Genomic DNA, 27,019 nt, shown 5'->3' with positions numbered 1-27,019 from the left:
TTTTGACAGGATGTGAAAATTACAATTTTTCAGATTTTAATACAATAATCAAACAATAATGAGCATTTTTACTAGAGTGTCCAATTTTCCAGGGTTACACAAATTCCGGGAAACGGGAAATTTTCAACAAAATTCCCGGGAAATTTTGATTATAAAGCAATTCTCTACAAAATCGGTCTTTTTTCTTAAATTTTAATTTTTGTATTTTTTAATCCGACTGAAACTTTTTTGGTGCCTTCGGTATGCCCAAAGAAGCCATTTTGCATTTTTTGGCCATACAAAAATGATGTATGAAAATTCAAAAATCTGTATCTTTTGAAGGAATTTTTTGATCGATTTGGTGTCTTCGGCAAAGTTGTAGGTATGGATATAAACTACACTGAAAAAAATTATGCAAGGTAAAAAAATTTTGGTGATTTTTTATTTAACTTTTTGTCACTAAAACTTAATTTGCAAAAAAACACTATTTTTATTTTATTTATTTTTTGATATGTTTTAGAGGACATCAAATGCCAACTTTTCAGAAATTTCCAGGTTGTTCAAAAAATCTTTGGAGAGTTATGAATTTTTGAATCAATACTGATTTTTTCAAAAAATCAAAAAATTGGTCGCAAAAATTTTTCAACTTCATTTTTTGATGTAAAATCAAATTTGCAATCAAAAAGTTCATTAGTAAAACTTTGATAAAGTGCACCGTTTTCAAGTTAAATCCATTTTTAGGTGACTTTTTTGAAAATAGTCGCAGTTTTTCATTTTTTAAAATAAGTGCACATGTTTGCCCACTTTTGGAAAAAATATTTTTGAAAAGCTGAGAAAATTCTCTATATTTTGCATTGTTGAACTTTGTTGATACGACCCTTTGTTGCTAAGATATTGCCATGCAATGATTTAAAAACAGGAAAATTGATGTTGATTGAACACACCATTTTCCAATGTCGATATCTCAGCAACTAATGGTCCGATTTCCAATGTTAAAATGTGAAACAGTCGTGAAATTTTTCGATCTTTTTTAAAAAAATATTTTAAAAATTTTTAAACCAACACTAACATTTTAAAAGGGCGTAATATTGAATGAAGTTAAAAAAAATTTGCGACCAACTTTTCGATTTTTTGAAAAAATCAGTATTGATTCAAAAATTCATAACTCGTACAAAGATTTTTTGCACAACCTGGAAATTTCTGAAAAGTTGGCATTTGATGTCCTCTAAAACATATCAAAAAATAAAAAAAATAAAAATAGAGTTTTTTTGCAAATCAAGTTTTAGTGACAAAAAGTTAAATAAAAAATCACCAAAAATTTTTTTACCGTGTCACTTTTGTTTTAAATGTAGTCCATATCCATACCTTCAACTTTGCCCAAGACACCAAATCGATCAAAAAATTCATCCAAAAGATACAGATTTTTGAATTTTCATACATCATTTTTGTATGGCCAGCTGCTAAATTTGTATGGAAAATTATATGGACAAACTAATGATGCAAAATGGCTTCTTTGGGCATACCAAAGGGCACCAAAAAAGTTTCAGTCGGATTAAAAAATACAAAAAAAAAAAAATCGAATGACCGAAATCTGAGAGAACTGCTCCATAGTGAGCTTTCTTAGCTTCGTTCTGATGCATATTTAGCATCAAAATTGTGTGGGATAACGACGTTAATGGTTAAAATAAGTGTGAGGAATGTATCATGCATCTTCAAGAAAATATAAGAAAATATTTTTTGTCGGATTTAAAAGCTGTTCACTGCCCATGCTCCTATAAATATCACATAAGCAAATTCAGCAAGGTGAGAAAAACGCATTTGAAGTTAAGTTTTTGCGAAAAAGAACTGGATTTTCTCTAGATTTCTAGAACCAAGAACAAAGTGAAAGGGCACACGATTTTGAACCAAACTACACCGTTAACTCAAAATCGATGAAAATGTTTATGCGATCAGGGGTAATTCAATCGAACTAAAAATCAAAAAATGTGTCGGATTTTTTTTGTAGACGAGAGTTTATTTTATAAAAGTGTTTGGACATTCAATAAAATGAATCCATAAAAAAAACATTACGTTAAACTGTAATTGCTGAAACGAAATTTAATTGCACAATACTATTTGAAATATTCAACATGATATCAATTCATTTTCATCCAATTTGATCATGGTAAACAAAAACGTAAAAAATCTCAATTTTGCTTTGGCGAGAAGAGATTATATATAGATTTTTTAAATAAAATTGCACCAATTATACTTTAAATACCGTACCTTAAATGTAAATGTAGATTATATTCATTAAGTAAGATCTGTTTTCAGATTTGGATGCTTCAGAAATAAAAATTATCAGAAATAAATCTTAACATAACATATTTTTACCATCTAATCAATTGAATATTTACAGAAAATTTAACTGATCTTATCAAATTCTTTAATTTTTAAATTTTTGCTGCACATTTTCAAAAATTTGTTCAAAAAAGTTGAGTCTGCTTGAATTTCGGGAATTCTTGGGAAATTTACAAATTTTCCGGGAAACGGAAATTGGACGCTTTAATTTCGTAAGAAATTTGTTTTCTGAAGTATATATTTAAGTTTTTGAAAATTTTGCACTCTTTTAAAAAAAAATCATTCATCTTTTGTTAGGTTTTGCATTCCACGTAAAAAAGGAAGCTAGATAAAATTGTTTTCATATGTTTATTTTATTCCGAGTGTTAACTTTACAAATATTAATAGTTAGATTTTGCATTATAAAAATGATGGAAAATTGGCATTGTTCAGTGTATTTTGCAACTGAATAAGCTTTGGTGTCTATTTGGTAACAAGGGAGGAATTAAGTCCTCGTAAACTAACATAAGAGGGACTGGAACGAAAAATTCACTAACTTAAAGTAAGCTCATGATTAATAGCTTCAATTATTTCCTCAGCAACAACTTCTATCCCATCCCAAACCCATTTTTTCACGTTACCTCAAGGCTCATTGCAACATTGCACAATTCTCAGAAAACAACAACGAATGGGCACGACCGAAAAATGCAGAAAAAAAAACTAAAAACCTCCTCAGTAATCCCACACTGCAATTTACAACTTGTCGCTTCATTCGTCCTCTAATTCAATTTCGGTCGATCCTTTTCAGCGCGTTCCGCTTCGTTCCAATCCAATTCCCACTTCCCAGGTTTTCTTCTCGGGACTGCTTTTTCTTGGTCTCTCCTCTAATGGTCCAGTTCAATTCCGAAATGCAACGAGACCCCGAGCGTCAGTAATTCCCTAACAGCCTTTACCATGCTTTGAAAGAAAGGAAAAAAATTAATGAAACTTGTTTGACCAAATGAACAGAGCCGCGAACAAAAAGTCGAGGTAACATTGCACTCAGGTAGATTTTATGTGGATTAACTTCTCTCGGGGTTCTTGTTCTGCTGCTGTTTGGTCAGCAGGATCGACCGGAGAAGTTGAGGGTACACTCGAGGAGGAAATTAGGAGTCAAATCGAGTCAGGCCGCTTGGTTGCTCAATTCCTGGGACTCGTCATCGATGACCCCCGGGCAACGCTGCTTGATTTGAAAGGCTTTGGGTACACATTTTTTTTAATGGAGGAATAAAACTCATAATAATCGAAGGTATGAGCGATCCTATAATTTGAGCGGTGGGATTCGTGGGATCGTTTTTTTTCTACTTCGAAATTGCTTGGTGCTATTTTTATGGCCGTGGCTTGTCAGCTTACTTCCCGAAAGTGAGGTTTTATTGAACTTTTATGGGTTTGGCTGTCATGGAAAGTGAGAATATGTGCTGGGTTTGAACGTCAGTAGTAAACATTTTTCAATGGTTTTAAACAGTAATGAAATAAAAGATTTTGCCTTTTCTTTATTTGTCTAAAGATTGTTACCGTGATCTAGAAAACTAACCTGAAATTCTAAAAATAAATCAAATTTGTCGTCTTATTCTGTCTTCGAGAGTTTAAGTGACTCTGACTTCGATTTTAATGTGCGCTTTGAATACCATAAAAACTATAGCAATTGAGCCTCAGCTGAGTAATACTTTTCCAACAACACTCTATCCTCAAAAGCCAGCTGTAACCTAACGAAAATAATTTCCGACAACCATGTCACGAATTGACGTTTCCCTCATCAAGCTTAATCTCTTATCTTTCAACCCCACGCTCAATCTCGGGATGAACAATTCACCAGCGAAAAAGCCATGAATCCTGCCGAACATCAACTAAAGCAACCAATTCCAAGGCGTTGATCCTTTTCCACTTCTGTTATTGTTCTTCAAAAAGAAATTGCAGAGCGTGTTAAAATTTTCAAAAAGGCCATCGCGTTGATTTCTGATTTCTTAAGGCTTTTTTTTCCAGGGTGAAAAGAAGTCGTTCATTCCTGTTGAAATATTTAGATGGAATATTTGCTGCTCGACTCAACTGAACTTTTTCCCAAAAAAAAGAGTGAAAAAAAAGAAACGAGATTTAATCCACCCTCTCTTCCATCGGCTTCGGTCATGGGCCGGTGTTGTTTAGATGCCGAGATATGATCCTTTCTGGTTCTCCTTTCAAAGACGGCCAAGGAATACGAGGAAAAAATATTTATCAGCCACAGCCCGATATATGAAGCAATCTAAATTCAATTTCAATTTCAAACCTCCTTTCAATTTCTCTTGCCCCCGCGCCAGCGTCATCTTGTCGGCCCCTTAAGTTGAAGGTGGTGGCGGGAGTTTTCCTTGTGTTCTTACTTTCTTTTCCGTTTTCACCTCGCCTTTATTATTTTCAATCGAACCCGGTCCCGGCTTTTCATTTGTTTTTGCGAAAGGACTTTCGCTCGCTTGAACTGTGAAAGCAATTTTTGCTCATACAGTTTACTAAACTTTTAATTTTCTTTTCATTCTTCTAATCCAAATTTTAACTTGAAGAAATTCTGTGTTTGTTTATGGAAACAAAAATTTTGACCGCAAAAAAACAATTTCCCATAGTGCCAGTATTCACCCGAGTATCAAGTATTTATTATTAATTCCGCAAGGAGCACTTTCGATATCGTTGCACATACCGTAGCCAGAAAATTGAGGGCAAATTGATTGGAAAACAGTCTGGAGATATTCTCTCTTTCTTGATGGTGGGAAATGGTAAACGAAAAGGTTAATCAAAAAGTAAACAAAACACAGACTCCAAATTGAAGCCCACACCGAATTTCTCACTCGCAATTACTAACAATTATTTTCTCATTTTTCTTTCTATCTTTCCAGGAATCGTCACCAACTCTAACTCTAATCTCATCAAAAGTAAGTTTAAATCGTTGCGGCGATTGTTTTTGACAACAAAAAAAAAAACATCGACTCTCATGACCAACATTCCAAATTACAGTCATTACCCAAAAATTTACCTCAGCTTCGCTTGAAGCGCAACAAAGAAATCGTTTGGTTTTGGGGGGAAATCTGTTACTAATTACATGTGACTTATCTTCAGAGATATTTTTTCATAAACATTGAAATTTTAGTTGCATCACTTAATGGAAAATATACTCGCTAATTAAATTTTTCAGAAAAGCGGGAATAAGTTAAATCATTTTTTATATTTATATTTATTCCACAATCAGTCTTTACTTTCTAGACGAAACAAGCTCGGAGCATACGCGACTCGTCGTAGACTCATTTCCAAAATAATTTAATTTTAGAACTTTAAGTGGGTGTCTTTTTTTTATAATGCAAGCATGATTCCATTGGTGGGCGCGATGATACTCCTCCCACTGCGAGGGGTTTGTCTGTGGAGAGTAAGATCATCAAATGTATGTGCGTGCGTGTATAAAGTAGAATTAAAAGCGAGCAGTTGAAATTAAATGCCGCTGAATCGCTGGCAAATAAAGGTTTTGCCTGTTTGTTTGGGATGCGATGATCGCAAAAGTGTCTTATGCATTCTTTGAAGTTATTTGTATAACCATAAAGGGTGTCTAAGCCGTCTTAGAAACGTCCAAAAAGTTACGTTTTTGACGTATTTCGCATTTTTCAAGTAACTATGTCTCAAGAGCAATTCCAGCTCAAATCAGGAATTTTTCTGGTACTTTTGTACCCGACCCTCTCCGATTTCAATGAAACTTTTTAGACATGTTATCCTAGGCCTATATAAGCCATTTTTGTGTATATGGAGCCAATAGTACTCGAAAATAACATTTGAGAAGGGCGTAAGGTATTTAAATATTTTTGTATTTTGCAATTTAAAAATTACTGTATCTCAAAGCAATTGCGTCGTATCAAAAAGTGGTCGAAGACAAACTTGTAGGAAATTGGACGGGCTTTCTGAAAAAAATACATTGAAACAAAAATACACGCCACTTCTATGAGATTATTTGATTTTTAAGTCTAAAATTTAAATTTTCGTTCAAAATTTTTGAGAAAATAGCCTAAGATGTTATAAAAAGACTGACGAAAAATGCAGGATGGTATGTCTCTCCTAAAAAAATACAAAAATCATTTACTAAAACTGTTTTTTTGAAAAGTGGTCTAAATGTCTAAATTTGAAAAAAACCCATAGTGGGAATCGATTTCCCAGACAATTTTACATAAAAGTCTCTATATTGACCATTGTCCTATGTCCAATCCGTGGGAAGATACAGCGGTTTTAAAAATAAAAATAATGAAAAAATGGTTTTTTTGTGGTTTTTGGCAATTTTTATATGACAGACTTGGTTTTTCAGTCTCGTTAATATTTTTCCCGGAAAGCTCGTCCAATTTCCCATAAGTTTGCCTTTGACAGCATTTCAATTGGATGTAAGGGCTTACAGTTATAAGCTTAATTACATTGTTAATAACTGAAAAGAGAATATTTTTTTCAGTGTGGTAGAAACCTGGATATTAAATTAGCTTACGTAAATATCAAAACAAGTCAAATCAAAAAGCTGTCAAAGGCAAACTTATGGGAAATTGGACGAGCTTTCCGGTAAAAATATTTACGAGACTGAAAAACCAAGTCCGTCATAAAGAAATTGCCAAAAACCACCAAAAAACCCATTTTTTCATCATTTTTATTTTTAAACCCGCTGTATCTTCCCAAGGATTGGACATAGGACAATGGTCAATATAGAGACTCTTATGTAAAATTGTGTGGTGAATCGATTCCTACTATGGGTTTTTTAAAATTTTGACGTTTAGACCACTTTTCAAAAAAAAAAAACAGTTTTAGTAAATGATTTTTGTTTTTTTTTTTAGGAGAGTCATACCATCCTGCATTTTTCGTCAGTCTTTTGGTAACATCTTAGGCTATTTCCTCAAAAATTTTGAACGAAAAAAAATCGTGACAACAACTTTAAATTTAAGTTTTAGACCAAAAATCAAAAAATCTCATAGAAGAGGCGTGTATTTTTGTTTCAGTGTATTTTTTTCAGAAAGCCCGTCCAATTTCCTACAAGTTTGTCTTTGACCACTTTTGGATACGACGCAATGGCTTCGAGATACAGTAATTTTTAAATTGCAAAATACAAAAATATTTTAATACCTTACGCCTTTCTCAAATGTTATTTTCGAGTACTATTGGCTCCATATACACAAAAATGGCTTATATAGGCCTGGGATAACATGTCTAAAAAGTTTCATTGAAATCGGAGAGGGTCGGGTACAAAAGTATCAGAAAAATTCCTGATTTGAGCTGGAATTGCTCTCAATAGAAAATACTCGTATCAAATTGTTGAGAAGCTGTTAAAAACTGTTAAAACATAGATTAGCACAAAAGCAGTATTTTAAAACGGATTATTTTATAATTTTCATGCCAAATAAGATACCATTTTTTTAATGTTTGTTTTGGAATAAAAACTTGAATCATGATATGTATAAAGAAAATATACTGATTGTCTCAAGTTAAATTTTCATTCACTTTGATTCAAAAACAGCGAGTTTTCGTCTCTAACTATCGCTCTGAACATACATCGTACCATGATGGTGGCCAACTCTCACTAAAACAAAGAAATATGAAATTATTACCTCTGTGCTGCTTTGAGACCCCCCCCCCCGTCCACCCATAAGGAAGGTACCCCCACGAAAGCTGCCAGGTTAAAACACTGTCGTTACGAGGGAGGCAACCAAAGTGAAAAGTGTAATTAGTTTTTGTCATTAAATCTAGATTTGTAATGATTGATGTTTCTTTTCTTCTACGCGCGTGTTATTATTTTGGTTTTATTTTGAAGTTTTGATTTGTGATTACTTTTTCGTAGGTATGATTATTTCTTGATCTTAACTTAAGTACTCTTAGGAAGTCACAGTAATTTGATGTTAAAAGTTGAAGTATGTTTCATCATTTCCTATCAAATGATGTTTACTATTTTCCAACGTGAAACCATTCTTTTTCATTACATTTCTTCAAAAATCAACAAATAATCTTCTCTTTACTACTTTACCCACTAGTAATCATGTTCATTTATCAACAGCCAATGTGCTCTCAGCTCGTACATTTGACTTACGGTTAAGTTTGGTGCTACAGTTACGCCTCGCAACTAAGGCAAGCCGAGGATTAGGTAATTCGTCTAATGTGGTAATGAACGTTTCATGTTCCGTCCGCGTCCGCGCGGCTTTCCCATGTGTGAACCGTCCTCCTTCTGCTCTGAAGAGGTCGGTCGGGGGCACACGCACTTTACGCCGTTGGTCACGCTTCTGCCCTGCTAATGAGTTTTATCTCCCCGGGTCGGAAATAATGAGCCGAAAATAAGCATCCATAACTAGGGTGGCGGGGTTTTCGCCGCGAAGTATGTACCTACCCAAGACCCTCGGAATTACCTCGCAGGTTCCGCGACGACATGGCTCCAGGGGTCGTCGTCGCATCGCCCAGGTATCCGTTACAAATGATGTGAGAGGTGTCAAAATTAGTTGTTTTTTTCTGCGCTCTGAATATGACCTCTACAAGTTGAGGTTATAATTACGCAAAATTAATGAGCTTCGTATCGATCGGGGTGAAAAACAACAACCTAAATTGTGCACTTTCACTTCCTCTACAGAAAACAAAAACGAGAAAAAAACCAAAACTCACTCCACATGCACCACTCTAAATGCTCCAAATGAGTCAATCATCGGGAACGAGAACATGCCGGGCACAATGCAACTCGCGCTGCCAGTCAGGCCAAACACGAGAAGGTAATCAAAACGACAGAATCACGAACGAGCAGCATAAAAATGCACACCACTCGACGACTCTTAATTATCGCGTCGCGAGCCGGCGAGGTTCTACGAAACTGTTGTGGTTCCTCCAAGTTCTTGAACATTAGAACTCCTCGTGATGAACGCATGAATGGCTTATTTAAGAGTTGATTCACACAAAGCAGTGAAGCACTCACCCGAAATGGGAAAATGTGTCAGAGAGTTAAATAGTAGTTTATGCAACAAGTAGCAAAAAGATGTTTTTTTGTTCAGCACGATTTGTACATTTGTTCAACGAGGTTTACCGAGTTGGATAAATACGACGAGTGCTGAAAAAATAAAGTTTTGCAACGAGTTGCTTACATCATTTTTTGCAATTCCGCAAAATTCTTCCTGAATGAAATTTTATGTCAAACATTCATGTGTTAGGAAATCCACCGTTCGAAACAAAAAAAAAAATTGAACAATGTTACTTTTCGATACTAGTGTTGAAAAGTTCAACTTTTCAGCACCCATTTTCATTCACTGCCAACTCACACAAAATCGGACAAAAGTTGCCCCCACCCCTCTTCGACTTCCTTGAACTTTGTACATAGAGATAATTTTGGTAACTGATCACGAATCCGAAGTCCATTTTATGATATCTCGTGATTTTTACTAAGACACGTTTTTCAGTGATTTGTAGCTCAAAACCGTGTCTTAGTAAAAATCTAATATTCCAAAAATCGTAATTTTCATCAATTTTTGAATTCGCTGCCACATCCCGTTACTCAACTGTGAAAACCCGTGAGATATGTCGCTTTATGGGAAGTTTAATGTACTTTTCCAATCTGCAATAACTCAGATGGGTAATTCTCCGCCAACTCACACAGCAGTTGCCCCGACCCCTCTTCGATTTGCGTGAAACTTTTTCCTCGGGGGTAACTTTTGTCCCTGATCACGAATCCAAAGTCTGTTTTTTGATATCTCGTGACGGAAGGGCGGTACGACCCCTTCCATTTTTAACATGCAAAAAAGAGGTGTTTTTCAATAATTTGCAGCCTGAAACGGTGATGAGATAGACATTTGGTGTCAAAAAGACTTTTATGTAAAATTAGACGCACAATTTGATTATGTACTCAGAATTCCAAAAAAACGTATTTTTCATCGCAAAAAACACTAAAAAAGTTAAAAAATTCTCCCATTTTCCGTTACTCGACTGTAAACAAATTTTGAACATGTCATTTAATGGGAAATTTAATGTACTTTTCGAATCTACATTGACCCAGAAGGGTCATTTTTTCATTTAGAAAGACATTTTTCATTTTAAAATTTCGTGTTTTTTCTAACTTTGCGGGGTAATTTTTAGAGTGTAACAATGTTCTACAAAGTTGTAGAGTAGACAATTATTTTTTTTATAAGCATAAGGGGGTTGCTTTTAACCATCACGAGTTATTGCGATTTTACGAAAAACAGTTTTGAAAATTTTGGTCTTCATCGATCATGGCCGTTCATGGTCACCCGTGACAGACACGGACGACGGACGTAACTTTTTCAAAACTTTTTTTCGTAAAATCGCGATAACTCGTGATGTTTATTAGCAAACCCCTTATGTCTATATATTTAAATTTTTGTAATGTATGCTCTACAACTTTGTAGAACATTGTTACACTATAAAAAATAACCCTGCAAAGTTAGAAAAAACACGAAATTTTAAAATGAAAAATTTTGTTCTAAATGAAAAAATGACTCTTCTGGGTCAATGTAGATTCGAAAAGAACATTAAATTTCCCATAAAATGACATGTTCAAAAAAATTTACAGTCGAGTAACGGAAAATGGGAGAATTTTTTAAACTTTTTAAGTGTTTTTTCGTTGAAAAATACGTTTTTTCGGAATTCTGAGTACGCAATCAAATCGGGCGTCTAATTTTACATAAAAGTCCCTTTGACAACACATCTATCTCATCACCGTTTCAGGCTGCAAATTGTTGAAAAACACCTCTTTTTTCGCATGTTCAAAAATGGAAGGGGTCGTACCGCCCCTCCGTCACGAGATATCAAAAAACGTACATTGGAATCGTGATCAGGGACAAAAGTTACCCCTTAGGAGAAAGTTTTACGCAAATCGAAGAGGGGTCGGGGCAACTTTTCCCGATTTCGTGTGAGTTGGTAGAGAATTACCCAGATAGTTTTTTTTTATTTAGAACAAACAATTAAACTCCAGAGAATGCAATTGTATGCTCTTCAAATTATTTTCTTATGTTTGTGATGTAGATAATCAGATTTTTTAACATTTAGTTTATAGAATTCATCAACAAATTTTGAGGTGAAATTTAAAAACTGCTGGTCAATAATTCTCAAATATTTATTTCTGCTTAAAAAAAATGCTAAAATGACTTTGTTTTATTAGGGTGATATCAACATTTAATTCTATTGCAATTAAAAATCAATTTTCTTGTTGTGCCACTGATTTTTTTTCAATTGCTGCAAAAAAAATATTTCTAACATTTGCTAAAACACTTCTGATATTGGAAATCAGATTCGCCTTTTGGTTTTGCTAAAAAGTTTAAAAAATTACAGAAAAAAACATTGATAGGTTTATCTAATTATAGCGTCCATAGCAGGGATGCCACCTTGTTTTTGAAAATGTCTGTAAAAAAGTCTGTGTATGTCTGTGTATTTGTCTACAGTTTAAATGTTTCAATTGACAGTCATAGAAATCCATCAACAATTTCGTTTCTAAGCATTTAACAACTAACGGAACAAGTTTAGGATGATATTTTTACAAAATGTTAATTTAATGAAGTTTTTTAAAAGTCTGTGCTCCTCAAAAAATGTCTGACACAAGAACAAATGTCTGTGAAACACAGACAAATCTGTGCATCTGACATCCTTGGTTCATAGTATATTAAATATATTTTTCGGTTTAGTGAGAGCCGTTGGTAAATAAAGCCAGATTACGATCCGTTCTCAACCATTTACTACGCTTCCAAACATGCTCTCAACCTGAAAACAATGAAACGTTTTGAAAAAAATATCAAAACTTAATTAACATGAACGAAAAAAAAAATTGCCAAAATGCTTTAACAGTTTTAGTACCGTCAGAGGGGGTGAGATTGTGTCAAAATGATTTTTTACGAATTTTACCATTTCTCAGGTTCTTCTCAATGAAACTAAATTCTGTTAAAAGGGTTGTGAATGGTACATCTTAAGATGACTTTGATGAAAAAAAATCTCATTCCTAGAACAAATTCTGTTATTTTGGCAGCTGTCCTCTCGAATAATGTTATTTAAATTGTTTTTGTTATAAAGAAATTACGAGAGGTGTATCGTTTTTTGACTCATAGTCAACCCTACTGACGGTTCGACACATGAAATGTTACAAATCATCTGAAAAAAAATGTGTCAAAAGATTGTTTCATACAAATATTACATTCAATTACAGTCATCCCACATATTCGGAACACCCACAAATTCGGAACATTTTTGTGGTAATTTGTCAATAGGATGCAAAATGCAATTTTTCTGTGGTCCCTGCTAATTTTAGGAACTGCATTTGGACATTCTCTTGCTAGTTCATTACTAAAATTGGTACTTTTTGAACAAAAAACCTCATTTCAAGACTATTTTATCCGAGCAGCAAAACACTGCCTCCAAATTGCCTGTTCCATAATTGTGAGATGTTATTGTGCCTCCCACAATTGTGGAACACCTAAATTTAATTGATATTTTCACAAAAAAAAGTTTTTCAGACCATGGTTAAAACATCACTAAGCTTGAGTTTTATTGGTTTCAGAGTGTGATGTCATTTTTTTGTATAAAATTTGTACTCCTGGAGAGAAGAAAAAGTTTGTTTACATCGTAAGAAAAAAGTGTTCCGAATTTGTGGATTTCAAGGGTCAATGTTTTTCTTTCAAAACTTGATATAAAACGTAAAAAAGTACAGCCGGTCTATACATCGATCGAAAGATCGCAAAAACGCTTTCACATGAAGGAAAAGGCAAATAATTATGTTCAATTATCGATTTTCTATGATTTGTTGAACATTGGCAGATCTGTAAACTGTTCTGAATATGAGGGATGACTGTACTGCCCGTTGTACGGTTTATAAGAGTTTTAGCTCCAGTAACTCAAAACAGCTCAGATTGTTTTTTTTAATCATTAAAAAACTTTTTTTTTAATTTCTTTTTCGTTTTTGTTGTTTTACTGTAAAAACATATCAAAAACATCGATCTAATCCCGTACAAATCTTAAGAAAGTTTTAGCTACGACAAAAAATCAGTTATATTATAAAAACAAACCTAATTGACACCACCCAGCTTCTAAGGGGCCAATTTAAAAAAGAAGGAAATTGTAGCGAAAACAAAATGTATCCAGCCTTACCCCAGCCCAAAACCTAACCTCACTGGAACCCCCCACGATTGCCCCCTATTTTTGTTTTTGCGAAAATTTCGCGACCAATTTGCAAACCGGATTTGGTCAAACCAACTCGCTCGCTACTCTCTCGCTAGCATCAACAACTAACTTGTGGGCCGGGTAGTGGCGTGCGGGTTTGTCGAAAACATAAAATTTGTAGACGTTGACCATATGTTTGTATTTTGCACGGCGGGTTTCGCGCTGGGCTTTCGGGCTTGATTTACCGTTATTTATGGGATGTTGAGCATTTTTCTTTTGCTGCTGCTGCAGGTTCGTACCTGTTGTTGATATTCGTTTGCGATCTTAGCGGACAATTCGGAGCATTACCGCCGTTGGACACAAAGGATGCTGCCCGGTCCCCTTCCCTTGGGGCCACTTCTTGCTAAGCTTACGAAATTGGGAGAAAACCGCCGAAAATAAAATAGCTAATAAAAATAATGACCATCTCTCTTATTTCACATATGATTATGGAACCATCAGGATTTGCGGCGGCGACCGGACTCTGTGAGAAACGCTCGTTGGTGCCATAGAGTTAGTTAGTTAGTGGTTGATACCATCCATGGACCTTACCTCCCCTTCTTCCTCCTCCTTACTAAAATTATAGAGAGCAAAAACAAGTTGGTGCTCCGATCGTGGCCAGTTTAGTGGCATCTTCAAAGCCCCTCGAAAACCGTTGTCGGTTGTTGCCAATTTCGATTTATGACTCTTGAATATTGATATCACTTCCTGCTTTCGGGTTTTGTCCAGGTCTATGAGCAACTTACGTGGCCCCGGGTTGACTCGGAGGAGAGTAGAGATAAAACGTTGTATTTGTGGTCGTCGTCGTTTTCAAATTCGTGCATACATTAATTAGGGTTATTTCATCCGCGCACTAGATGAGAGGTGAAGAGGAGTTTTCGGGGGTGATTTAACTCTTTTTGTATTCGTGCCGCCAAGCAATTAGTTCAAGGGGGTAAGGGGGCGGGGGGACTAACCGGTAAAGCAACACCCGATAAGACCCCTCTATGTGGTGGTTTTAGTGCCCAAGCTTGTAAGATTTTGAATTTGAATTGCAAAATGGTACCAGCTTTTTTTAAAAAAAAAGACAATCGTGAAGAATTTAATGTTGGTAGGTGGAATATTAATGATTGCCACCATTCGTAATCATCAATAAACAAAAAAAAATTGATGAAAATATACAACGAAACTATCAATTTTGTTGTAAGAATTCAAAAAGTAGTTTACGCAACTCGTATGATTAAAAAACACATCATTTTTATGAAACTTGTTGCATAAACTGCCTTTTTTAATTGATGGTTCATTTTTTTAAAGAAATTATAGATATTAATAATTTATTTAATATATGGGTAATTCTCTACTAACTCACACGACATCGGGAAAAGTTGCCCCGATCTCTCTTAGATTTGCGTGAAACTTTGGCCTTAGGGGTAATTTTTGCCCCTAATCACGAATCCGAGGTCCGTTTTTTGATATCTCGTGACGGAGGGGCGGTTCGACCGCTTCCATTTTTGAACATGCGAAAAAAGAGGTGTTTTTCAATAATTTGCAGCCTGAAACGGTGCACAGTGCTCCAGATCGCAAAATTAAGTGGAAAATGGATTTTCCGTAAAATGATGAAATTTTGGAGCTTTGGTGTCTTCAAAAGAGTTGTTGCATATTGAAAGGAGCAACTTTTGGTTTGGTTGAAAATTAGGTTGGTTCACTATTAGGGTGATTTTGAAAATCTAACTTTTCAGGAATATTTCCAAGCAACTTTGTCGAAGACACCAAAATTTTATCTCGTAATCTACGCCTTCTACGACCAAATTTATAGAAAGCATCTGAGCAAACCTTCAAAAATCAGTTTTTTGAACGTAGCAATTCAGGGTTAAGTTTTAGAGAAAAGTGGTATTCGTAGCACTTTTAGAGCTCTAAAAACAAACATTTTTATTTTTTGACAAGTCAATTTGGACTTAAGGATCAAAAGTGACAGCGATTATTAAGGTAAAAAAGATGCAAATTTAAAACATAAATATCTCGAAAAGGCGCAAGCCAAATTTTAAACACCAGGTTGCAATTGAAAAAGGAGATCCAGCGCTAAAACGCTGAAAAAATTTCGGGGGTGTTTTTCTTTAAACTCGAGATATCTTCATTTGAAAAAGTTTAATTTTTGAGGGAAAACCTTATGGAGCCACCCTAACGAATTTCGGGAATTGTCCAAATATATGTTTTTCTATGTAATTTTGCCCGCTGAATCTGAATCTACCCTCAGAATTGACCCAAAGTGTCGAAAAATCGATTTTTGGACATATTTTAGGTTTTCATGTAAAATTATCATTAAAAACCCAAAATATGACCAAAAATTGATTTTTCGACACTTTGGATCAATTCTGAGGGCAGATTCAGATTCAGCGGGCAAAATTACATAGAAAAACATATATTTGGACAATTTTTGATCGCGAAAAAAAAAACGAATTTTTCATCGAAAAAAAAACACTAAAGAAGTTTTTAAACTCTGCCATCTTCCAGTACTCGACTGTAAAAAATTCTGGAACATTTCATTTTAAGGGAAATTAAATATTCTTTTCGAAGCTACATTGACTCAGAAAGGTCATTTTTGCATCAAGAACAAAAATTTTCATGTTAAAATTTCGTGTTTTTTCTAACTTTGCAAGGTTCTTTTTAGGGTGTAATAATGTTCTACAAAGTTTAGAGCAGACAATTACAAAAAAAAATGATTTATTAACTTAAGGGGTTTGCTAGTAAACATCACGAGTTATCGCGATTATACGAAAAAAACGTTACTTAATCCACCCTAAGGTGGTTGGCGCCTTCCTCACATTTAAAGGGTGCTATCCAAAAAGCAAAAAGTGCGTATGTAACACTTAAGTGCTTATAACTTTTGATAGGGTTGTCAGATCTTCAATGTTTTGGGCGCATTGGAAAGCTCTTTTGAATACCTATCCAACGATAGGTCGACAACGTTTTCATCAACATATCTGAGATGCGGTCTCCAAAAAGCGTATAAATAACACTTGAGTGCTTATAACTTTTGATAGATTTGTCAGATCTTCAATGTCTTGGACGCGTTGGAAAGGTCTTTTAAATACCTTTCTGAAAATGTATAGCATGACGGGTTTTCTTACAAAAACTACCCTTTTTACAATCTTCCGCACTTTTGCTAAAATCGTTTTTTTAGCCTAACTTTTGAAGTACTTAACTTAACTGCATAATTTTTAATAGCGACTTATGGGACCTCAAGACGGATCAAATGACGTCAAAACGAACAAAATCGCCAATGTCGAGATAATCGAGTGACAATTTTTTGATCAACATCCCACCACACACACAGACATTTGCTCAGAATTTGATTCAGAGTCGATAGGTATACATGAAGGTGGGTCTAGGACAGGGGTGACCAAAGTATGGCCCGCGGGCCAAACGTGGCCCGCGAGGTGATATTTTGTGGCCCGCGGACCCATTTTGAACGATCATGTAAAATGGCCCGTTGACCACTTGTAAAGTGATTTAATACTTTTTAGAAATTACGGTTTATTTTGAACTGTTATATGCTTATCTTTTTTTTTTGTTAATAAAAAAACTTATGATTTATCAATATTTTGATCCCCACTTTAGGATACAAATAATTTGTTCAAAATATTTTATAATTAAAACAATTTCACACGTTTCAATGTGAGTGAAACTAGTAAAAATCGTCAAAATTTTCATCAAACCTTTTTAGAAATATTTAAAAACGTTTAAGTATGACTTAGGTAGAATTCTGTAATAGTTGCAAAAATTTAAGTTTTCTTTATTAATTTGCAAGTCATAATGACACTTTTATGAACTGATCCTCAAACATACATTGCACTTCCTTCGGGATTCGAACTTAGTTAGATAAAGAATTACATTTAGATAAAGAATCTGATTGACTACCAACTGATTCAGTCAGACAAAATGTGGAAATCGGAGGATCAAGTTTGTTGCAAATATTTTACAAAGCTTTCGTCGATCAACCAAACCCTCCACCATTATTAAAATAAATTGGCTCAAAAACCAGGAGCAAAAATATATTTTCAAAAAACTTCAAAACTTCAAAAAAATGAAATTTAAGTGCAATCAGCTGAAATTTATTAAATATGCATTCCTCTGAATTAAGAACCATTTGAGCATGTTTGGGTTTATTTAAAAAAATCCATTTTATTGAATTTTCGATGAAATAAATAAATGTATTTTCGCTGAAATGTTTTTTTTTTGTCGAATCTTTTTTTTTTTTTGAAAATAATGATTGCAGTTCAACTATACGGAAGCTTAAAACATTTTCTATTATTTTTTTCATTGAAATGTTGAAATTCTGGCTCTCAACGATTTTTCATTAGACACACTTAATTTATAGATAAAATTACGCCTTTGGATGAATTGTTCAACATGTAATGTCGCCTTTTTCGAAATATAAAAACAAAACTTTGTTTTTTTAAACACAAGTCCATTCAGCAAAAAACTTTTCTTCAAATACCTGAAACAAAAAAATCAACGATACCAATAGAAAACCGTTATTTTGTGGTTTCTTTTGTTTTGAATTGATTTTTCTTTTAAATAACAAATTAAATCTTAATGTAAATAATGTAATTTATTTTTTTCTGAAAACCTTTTTTGAAAATTTGGCCCGCAAGCTCATTTGAGCTTCAAATTTGGCCCGGCCTCCAAAAACTTTGAGCACCCCTGGTCTAGGAGGTCTAATTGAGAAGTTCATTTTTTGAGTGATTTTATAGCCTTTCCTCAGTGCAGGCCAAGGATTGATACCTAAGAGCATTCAATGGCACTGACCTTGTTGCGTGCTCATCGGTTGACGTCCACGTAAGGAACATCCTGGAAGGAGCGTAACTAACTACATCCGTAGTTCTGTTAAATCATCCGAATTATCTTGATCAGAACAGTATAGCTCTGGTTCCTTGCGAGTGTCCTATTTTCTAACCTCCACGTTGGCTTGGCTTTCATGATGACCTAGCTGGTGACCTGAGGAAACGGATCGTAAACCTTTGACCACCGCGGGTCAGAGTCGAGACGGCTAAAAGAAAAGGGCGCGACAATGTGGGAAAGGGAAGTAATTTGTTATTGTAGACGGTATTGTTTTGATTCGCAGTATGTTGAGTAAACTGCTGTGGATGTACCTGAAGCATCGCACAACGGGGTTTCTCTTCTCTTCATTCTCAGCTACCACCTATCTCCTATTTTTATTTTGCTCTATTGATTCTCACTTCTTCACTGATTCTTCTATTTAATATCAATCATTTGATTTTGATTTTACTAACTCTTTTTTTTACCAATTGATACTGCTTTAACAAACTTTGCTTTATCCTTAAAAATATACTTCTCCTCAATGTACTAGTAATATCAAGTCTATTTATTATTCACCTAATCTTTTTTGATTTTATTGCGAATTTATTTATTTGAATAATTCTTTATCTGTCCTATAAATTATCATTACTATAATCTAAGCTTGTTTTGTATCTCTATTTATTAACTATTGTTTAATTTTACATCTAATACATCTAGCTTCTCATTTTTATTCTTCAAAATACGCTCATCATTCTCTTACTATTGATACTTGATTTTTATAAAATAAATTTTCTTTTACTGCCCTTACTCAATTTATGGAATGGTTAAAGGATAAACACAAATATTACTATAGTATTTTTGGTAAACTTTTATAACATGCTTAGGACCAAAAATTGTAACAAAACACCGCGACAAAAGAAATAGCAACATATAAACACGACTCAACACTAGGAAAGATTTCAGGAGAAAACAAAACACAGTAAATAACAATTAGTTTTTGAATTCAAACTAAAAATAAAACAGTTTTTGCTTTAATGAAAGTTGATGGACACACTTTAAATGGTTAGGCGCTTATACTTACATCAAACCCTACGTAATGTACCACCCCCGGCCGAGTTAAAATGCGTAACCGGAAAAGAAGGTGTGCATGCCTGGCACGAACACTCAAAGCGTGTTCTAGCGTGCTGCTCGTACTGACTCAGAGCAAGGGTGAGATGTAGGTGTAAGGGCAGTGCGTGTTCGTCGGGAACCTAGTGCATAAGATCGGTCAAGGCCCGTTCTTACACTGAAAATTGCGAATTGCGATTTTATAGCCTTTCCTCAGTAACGTGAGGAAGGCAAAAAGTTTTGAAAAAGTTACTTTTTGCGTTTCTCTTTGTTTCGACGACCAACTTTTTCAAAACTTTTTTTCGTAAAATCGCGATAACTCGTGATGTTTATAAGCAAACCCCTTATGTTTATATATCAAATTTTTTGTAATTTTCTGCTGTACAACAACATTGCACTCTTAAAAATAACCCAACAAAGTTAGGAAAAACAACGAAATTTTAAAATGAAAATTTTGTTCTAAATGAAAAAAATAACTTTCTGGCTCAATGTAGATTCGAAAAGTACATTAAATTTCCCTCAAAATGACATGTTCCAAAATGTTACAGTAACGGAAAATGGCAGAGTATTTAAAAAAAATTTAGTGTTTTTTTTATGGAAAATACGTTTTTTAGGAATTCTGAGTGTGTCATCAAATGGGGCGTCTAATTGAACATAAAAGTCCCTTTTACACCAAATTTCTATCTCATCACCGTTTCATTCCGCAAATTATTGAAAAACACCTCTTTTTTCGCATGTTCAAAAATGGAAGGGGTCGTACCTCCGTCGCGAGATTTCAAAAAAACAGACCTCGGATTCGTGATCAGGGACAAAAGTTACCACTTAGAACAAAGTTTCACACTAATCGAAGAGGGGTCGGGGCAACGGCTGTGTGAGTTGGCGGAGAATTGCCCAAATAATAAGGAACATAAAAATATAATCGAAACGGGTTGTTTAAAAATGCTTATGATTTTCATAACAAAAACATACCTCAAATAAAAAAAAAAGGATTCTCCACGTACACCCAAAGCAGAAGAGCACTTTTTCGAGAGAAAAAATCCCATAGATTGAGAGAAGAAATCTACTAAATCTTAGAAATACTGTTTTGTTATAAACTCAACAAGTTTAAAAAATACTACTAGTGTGATTATTCCGATTTTTGTTAAAAAGATTTTTTACATTTGAAAAGAATTATTTATTTTGATTTTGATTAAGCATCAATTCTAATAATTCTGCAGTCTAGTAAAATCTGTGTTTTATGGGTGTAATTGATCATGATCAGCCTAATAATGAGTAATTTTATTAAAAGAATACCTACTCGAAGAGTTGAATCAGTAAGTGTTGCTCATAAAAACATGACTGAACGGGCGATTCATGCAATTGGAATTTTATGCTGCAAGAATCGTGCAAGGATCGTGTACCAAAGAAAAACTCACTGCTGACCAGTTCCATGAATCATTCTTTGAATGCATCAAAACCTTCTTGCTCATGGCGGGAATGTAACTCATGTATTGCTTTCCGGTAAGGAAAACCCCAAGACATGAATGACTAAGCCTTTATTCACTGAGCGTTTTAACCCATGCAATGTGTGTTCCATGTGCAAGCAACAGACTTTCTAAGGCCATACTTTAGCTGTCAGAAGAATTATGGAAAATAGTTTTTCCAAAACAATCCAGGAACCACAATTCTTTTCATAGTCAGTATACCACCAAAAAAAAGGTTGGGGGAAAACATCCACGTGTTTCCAATGTATCCCCCTTTCTAATGAAATATGTTAAAATTTAGAGATCCAATGTCTCGACGACACACCAAACTTAATCCACAGTTCCTACTCGATGCTCTTGCTAGCTGGGTAGAAATTAGAATCATTGCAGCGCTTCGAAAGTGTTAACTCCACTGGGGCGGCTGACACTTTTTCACGCGTGATGTACGCGCCACGCCGGGATTCATTAAAATTATTTATTACAAAAATGTTGTTTTCACTTTTGTCGCCATCGCCATTGGACCCGAGAATTATTCTAAATAATCGACTCATAAATTACCGGATGATGTCTCGAGATGACGCATTTCACGGCACGGGTTAAAAGTGTCCCCCTGGGGGAAAAAACAGGCACTGTGGCGGCGGCCATCACCTGTCCTCAATGTGTTGAACTACTCCTCAGTGGCGCGCGGTGAGTCATGCGCACACACCGTGAACATAATTGAAAATCCGAATCAACCACGTTCAAACCAAGGCTACCAACTAAAACGCCGGAAATGCCTTGCAGCGGCCAATTATCTGGTGCGCTTAAGAGCAAGTTTACCCGAGATCACCGCATCTTAAGGGAACGGGCAGAGATTTCCGAGAAGTGTGCGGAACGGCCCCGGCCACCGAAAAGGTGCAATTGAGTGCAATAAATTGTGTTTTCGGGTATTTTCGGTGATTTTTGCTGCTACCCCTTTTTTTTCTTTTTGAGAACGCGGTGGTGGCCTCCAAACATCAAAGCAATGAAGTTGTAGAGCGGCAAATTTAAGCGCAGTCCGGAGTTGAGGCCGAGATTCAGACTGTACCATATGCGGTGATGAGCCTCTCGGAAACGTGTGCTTCCTGCGTGAAAAGTTGCATCTTTGTAAGGATTTCTGAAACAGGAAATATCATCGATACATCGGTATTCCCAATTCTAACGGGGCATCTGCGCGCGGTCTCGACAGTTTGTTACCTTTTTCTCCAATTTTTTTTTGGCAAAAAATACGGCACAAAGGCATGATAAAATACGAAACATGAAAACCGGAGCCACACTTCCAGGAATCGAGGAACAATATATTTCGCATAATTATACTCCACCCGATGAAATTAAACGTGCAGTTCTAGTTTGCGGAAAGTGGAGTTAAAAGAAAGAGTTAGAAAGAGAGAGAGAGAAAAGTGGACAAAAAACTTTTAAAACTTAAACATAATAAAATAGCCGAACGAAAACAACGCAAGTAAATGGTTGAGAAAAGGAGACAACAAAATACCTCCACCATATATCTTTAGTGCTCTAAACAACTGTCCATATCAATAGGGCGGTAGTTTGGGGGAAGGAACTGTGTGGTACAGAATATATTACGACGAAATAGATAGCAGAGAAAAGGTATCGCAAATTGCTGATCTGCTCGCGAAAAGGTTGACCCCCTCACGGGACTGGTGTTTTATTTAATTTAAAACTTTTGACGTGATCATTAACATCTAAAAAAAATATTTTTTGCAATAATCTCATTTTGTTTTAAAAAATCGTCAATTCTGCACCGGCCAAAAATTCAAAATAGCCGATTTAAATGTACGTATTAGTTTTACAATTCTCAACTTTATTTTTCAAAGAGATCATAAAATTTTACTGAAGATTTTTTTTTACATGGCTAATTCTCTACCAACTCACAAGAAATCGAAAAAAGTTGCCCGACCCCTCTTCGATTTGCGTGAAATTTTTTTCTAAGGGGTAACTTTCGTTCCTGATCACGAATCCGAGGTCCGTTTTGTGATATCTCAGGATGGAGGGGCGGTACGACCCCTTCAATTTTTGAACATGCGAAAAAAGAGATGGTTTTCAATAATTTGCAGCCTGAAACGGTGATGAGATAGAAATTTGGTGTCAAAGAGACTTTTATGTAAAATTAGACGCCCGATTTGATGGTTTACTCAGAATTCCGAAAAAAAGTATTTTTCATCGAAAAAAACACTAAAAAAGTTTTAAAAATTCTCCCATTTTCCGTTACTCGACTGTAAAATTTTTTTGGAACATGTCATTTTATGGGAAATTTAATGTACTTTTCGAATCTTCATCGACCCAGAAGGGTAATTTTTTTCATTTAGAACAAAATTTTTCATTTTAAAATTTCGTGTTTTTCTAACTTTGCAGGGTTATTTTTTAGAGTGTTATAATGTTCTACAAAGTTGTAGAGCAGATAATAACAAAATTTTCGATATATAAAAATAAGGGGTTCCCTTCTCTCTGGTTTCAGGCTGCAAATTATTGAAAAACACCTCATTTTTCGCATGTTCAAAAATTGAAGGGGTCGTACTACTCCTCCGTCACGAGATATCAAAAAATGGACCTCGGATCCGTGATCAGGAACAAAAGTTACCACTTAGGACAAAGTTTCACTCAAATCGAAGAGGGGTCGAGGCAACTGCTGTGTGAGTTGGCTGAGAATTACTCACATTGAAACTTTGAAACTTATATGCTGATATATCGGCATAGGTAAATTGAGTACTGTTATCCCAAGTAAGATTTTTTTTTCAAAATGGCGGCAACAAACTCATTTTTAATTATTGTGGCTTAAAATATGCCTGTTTTTCCGCATTTGAGTACCGTAAAACGGGGTGACTTTGATAGCCGGGGTGACTTTGATAGGTTTGCGATTTTTCCGCAAAATGAAGAGTATAATTAAAATACGTAAGGAATGGTTTAGAAACATACTGACCGTGGTAGAAAAGAGTTCAAAGTACCTCAAGAAGAACTTTTCTTAAAATGTTGACAAGTTTTAAAAGTTAGTTAACTATAGTTAAGAAAATGTTGATGAAAGTAATTATTTTAAACTTCTCAAAGTGTCATGTTTTTCTCAATGAACATGATTTTTAATCGAAAAACGGAATGCATTTTCGGATTCTTTGGACAATTTTCCACAAGGAGAAGGTTAAAAAAGTTTGTAAATAATAAATAATATGTGTTTTTGAAACACAATTAAAAAAAATATTCAAATTTGTAGGCAATGTCAGTTGAACAAATTTCATGTAAAATGTGAAAACTTGTGATTCGTGCTTAGAATTCAGTATAAAATGCAATATAAATCGATAATTTTATAAACATTACTAGTTTTAACAAATTTCAGGCAAAATTCCGACTTTTTAACATTTTTACCTAAACTTTTTATGTGTTTTGCTAAAAAGATTATAAACATAGTTAACTGAATACAAACATTGATTTTTTTTTCTTAAAAACTATATCAGCTACTTTAGTGATGATACATTCAACGTACAAATACACACAAATAAAGTTTGAACATCTTAATTATGATTTTAACAAGAAAAACTATGACTATCAAAGTCACCCCGGTATTAAAACTAAGAATTTTTAACGCAACTATTTTTCTAAACATTATTGAAAACACTTTTTTTTTTCGAAATAGTGCTAGACTTTGTGTGGCCTACCCCAGTACATGTTTTAAAAATAATAATGTTGAGAAAAACATTACCTGTTGGAAAATATTCTAAAAACAAATTGAAATCCTATCAAAGTCACCCCGGTTTACGGTAATCAAAATTCAATAGAAAATTGGGTCAATATTTTTTAATGTGTAGCTTTTTTTTACTGGTCTTAACTAATACCTTCAACTTAACCAAAGGCAAAAAAATGATTGTTAAACTCCTTTCCAAGATACAGATTTTCGAATAATTAAAACCACTATTGTATGGGTAGCTAGGGTTTATCAAACTTCACCACTTCTGAGCAATTCTCTACAAAATCAGTCGAAACCGTGCATTTCTATTTTCTGTATCTCAAACTTATTAGCGAAAGCCCCTATGACCACAAAAGTCATTTTGTGTCATGGGTTCACTTATACAAGGCCCATACAATATTAGCTGATCATACAAAAATGGTACCGAAATATTCGAAAATATGTAATCTTTGACAAAGTTGGAAGAATGATAACTGCTAAAGAAATTGGTACACGGATTTTTTTTTAAATTAAATTTCTTTTCATAAAAATTCAATCTCCCAAAAATAATGTTGTTTCATTTTTAAATTTTTTTGATATTGTGGGATGAAAACAAACTATTGACCATTAGGAATGTATTTATACAAATTTTTCCACCGAGTTAGGATTTTTTGAAAACATGCGTATTCTGGAGAAATAGAAATCAACATGTGCAATTTTTTTTATTGATGCATTCTGTCTGAATTATTTTTTTATTATTTTGAGTAAAACAAACATATCCTTTTCTTAAAAATCTAATCTTTAAAAAGCAGTGAAATTTCAACGAATGTGTATAATGCAGAAACAGCAACTTTGAAAATGCAACAAATTGCGTTAATTTTAAACCTGCAAACATATTAAAAATAATTAATTGTCTTCCGCACATGCCGCACTTTTCAGCTCGATATAAAAACAGGGGATTCTTCCACCAATCTCCCCCTCAGTAAAAAATCAACTCTGCGCCAGAGTGAATAAAATATAATTTCCACTTCTCAGTGTTATGATGTTTATGTTTTTCTCTTCTTCACCCATTTTCCGCCATTCTTTTTCTTCTCCTCCTGTGCCGTCAGGAAAAGTGACTTCCCACTTGGACGCACTTTTTTTCCGCGCTCTCAACCTGATGTCGAGAGTCGGCACTATTTTATGAACCCATCATCACATGTTTTCCATCTCCCTTCTCCCGCTCCGCTTCAAAATTTCCCTCCAATCCAACCGAAACGAAACGATCTGTCACAATACCGAATTCTTGCTGCTGCTTTCCGCGACTGACGGTTCGGAAATTATGAAAACAAACTCGTTTTTTTCTGTGTTCGAAGGTACGACGACCATGTCGCAAGCCGCGACCCAGCCGGTCGCAATTTTGTTTGCATTATTTTGAATTATGTGATAGAATAATACCGAAAACCCGTTTTCCACCTACCCAGAAAATGGTGGCTATTTTCTTGTGGCAGAATTTAGAAAGGAAAAGTTTTCCCCTTTCCTACTTTGCGCCATTTTCCTGCAAAAATTTGTGATGATCATTAGCAAGTGTTTTGCCGTTCAAATCATGAACCTCGTCACGGTTGTTTGTCTTGTCCTCATGAACCGCTTGTCTTTAATGTTTTTATATATTTTGTGTACTGTCACCGAGGGTAAATTTCACGCGTTTTTTTTTGTCAGCGAATGTACGATTAACAATTTAAGAAAGCGATAAATAATGTACGTCCGAAAGTATTTGCAAACATTCGCGGTACTTTGGCGTTGGATTCGGGAGAAGTTTTGGGACAGTCTGTCCGACGGTAAGTGTTCTTTAATGTTAGGATACTCACTGTCGACGATTATTAATGGCGAAACAACGAGTGCTAAAATAACATTATATTTTCATGCATCGCTATAAGTAGCAGACATAAAACGAGATGATTAAGATTACGGTGATCACTGGCTTGAAGGCACTTTGTTGGCTAATACGTGTTGAATATTTTCATGGCATTGTTTGAATTGTAAGGTCAAAACAGCGTTTTATTGCTGAGGTTTTCGTGAAATGGACTTTCTAAAAATAATTTGTGTTAAATAGATTAGTTGTAATGCTACGCACATATTTCAAATTGAGGTTATTCTTTTCGTGAAGAATTTACAGAATATACTAAACAATTATCTGAGGCTATGAACAATGTTAATTTGCTGATACTTTTGGGGTGTTTTATCTTAGACCAACACAGCATTTTTATTTCAAAAGCAGTCAACTTTCACATTAAATAAATAATTTGTTAGATTGAAAATTTTGAAGTTCAATATTGACGGAAATGAGCTCTTTCAAATTTTCTTTTTTTATCTGGCTGAAACTTTTTAGGTGCCTTTCGTATGCCCAAAGAAGCCAATTCATTTTGTCTAAATAATTTTCCATGCAAATTTGGCAGATGTCCATACAAAACGGAATGCGAAAATTAAAAAAATATGT

The 27,019-nt window shown here is 34.6% G+C and overlaps 1 protein-coding gene across 9 annotated transcripts in view; it reads left to right on the top strand.

Annotated features, from left to right (window-relative positions):
- The window catches only part of LOC6039845 (voltage-dependent L-type calcium channel subunit beta-2), a 245,449-nt gene that overhangs the window by 91,440 nt on the left and 126,990 nt on the right, over nt 1-27,019 (top strand). For all 9 annotated transcript variants that reach the window (XM_038257740.1, XM_038257737.1, XM_038257729.1 and 6 more), the window contains exon 3: nt 5,199-5,234. In XM_038257740.1, coding sequence (XP_038113668.1) covers nt 5,199-5,234 — 36 coding nt within the window. The remainder of the gene's footprint in view (nt 1-5,198; nt 5,235-27,019) is intronic.

Source organism: Culex quinquefasciatus, chromosome 2 (genome assembly GCF_015732765.1).
Source record: "Culex quinquefasciatus strain JHB chromosome 2, VPISU_Cqui_1.0_pri_paternal, whole genome shotgun sequence".
Taxonomy (NCBI): domain Eukaryota; kingdom Metazoa; phylum Arthropoda; class Insecta; order Diptera; family Culicidae; genus Culex; species Culex quinquefasciatus.
The sequence above is the reverse complement of the archived record's forward strand: the minus strand, read 5'-3'. Positions and strand labels throughout refer to the sequence as shown.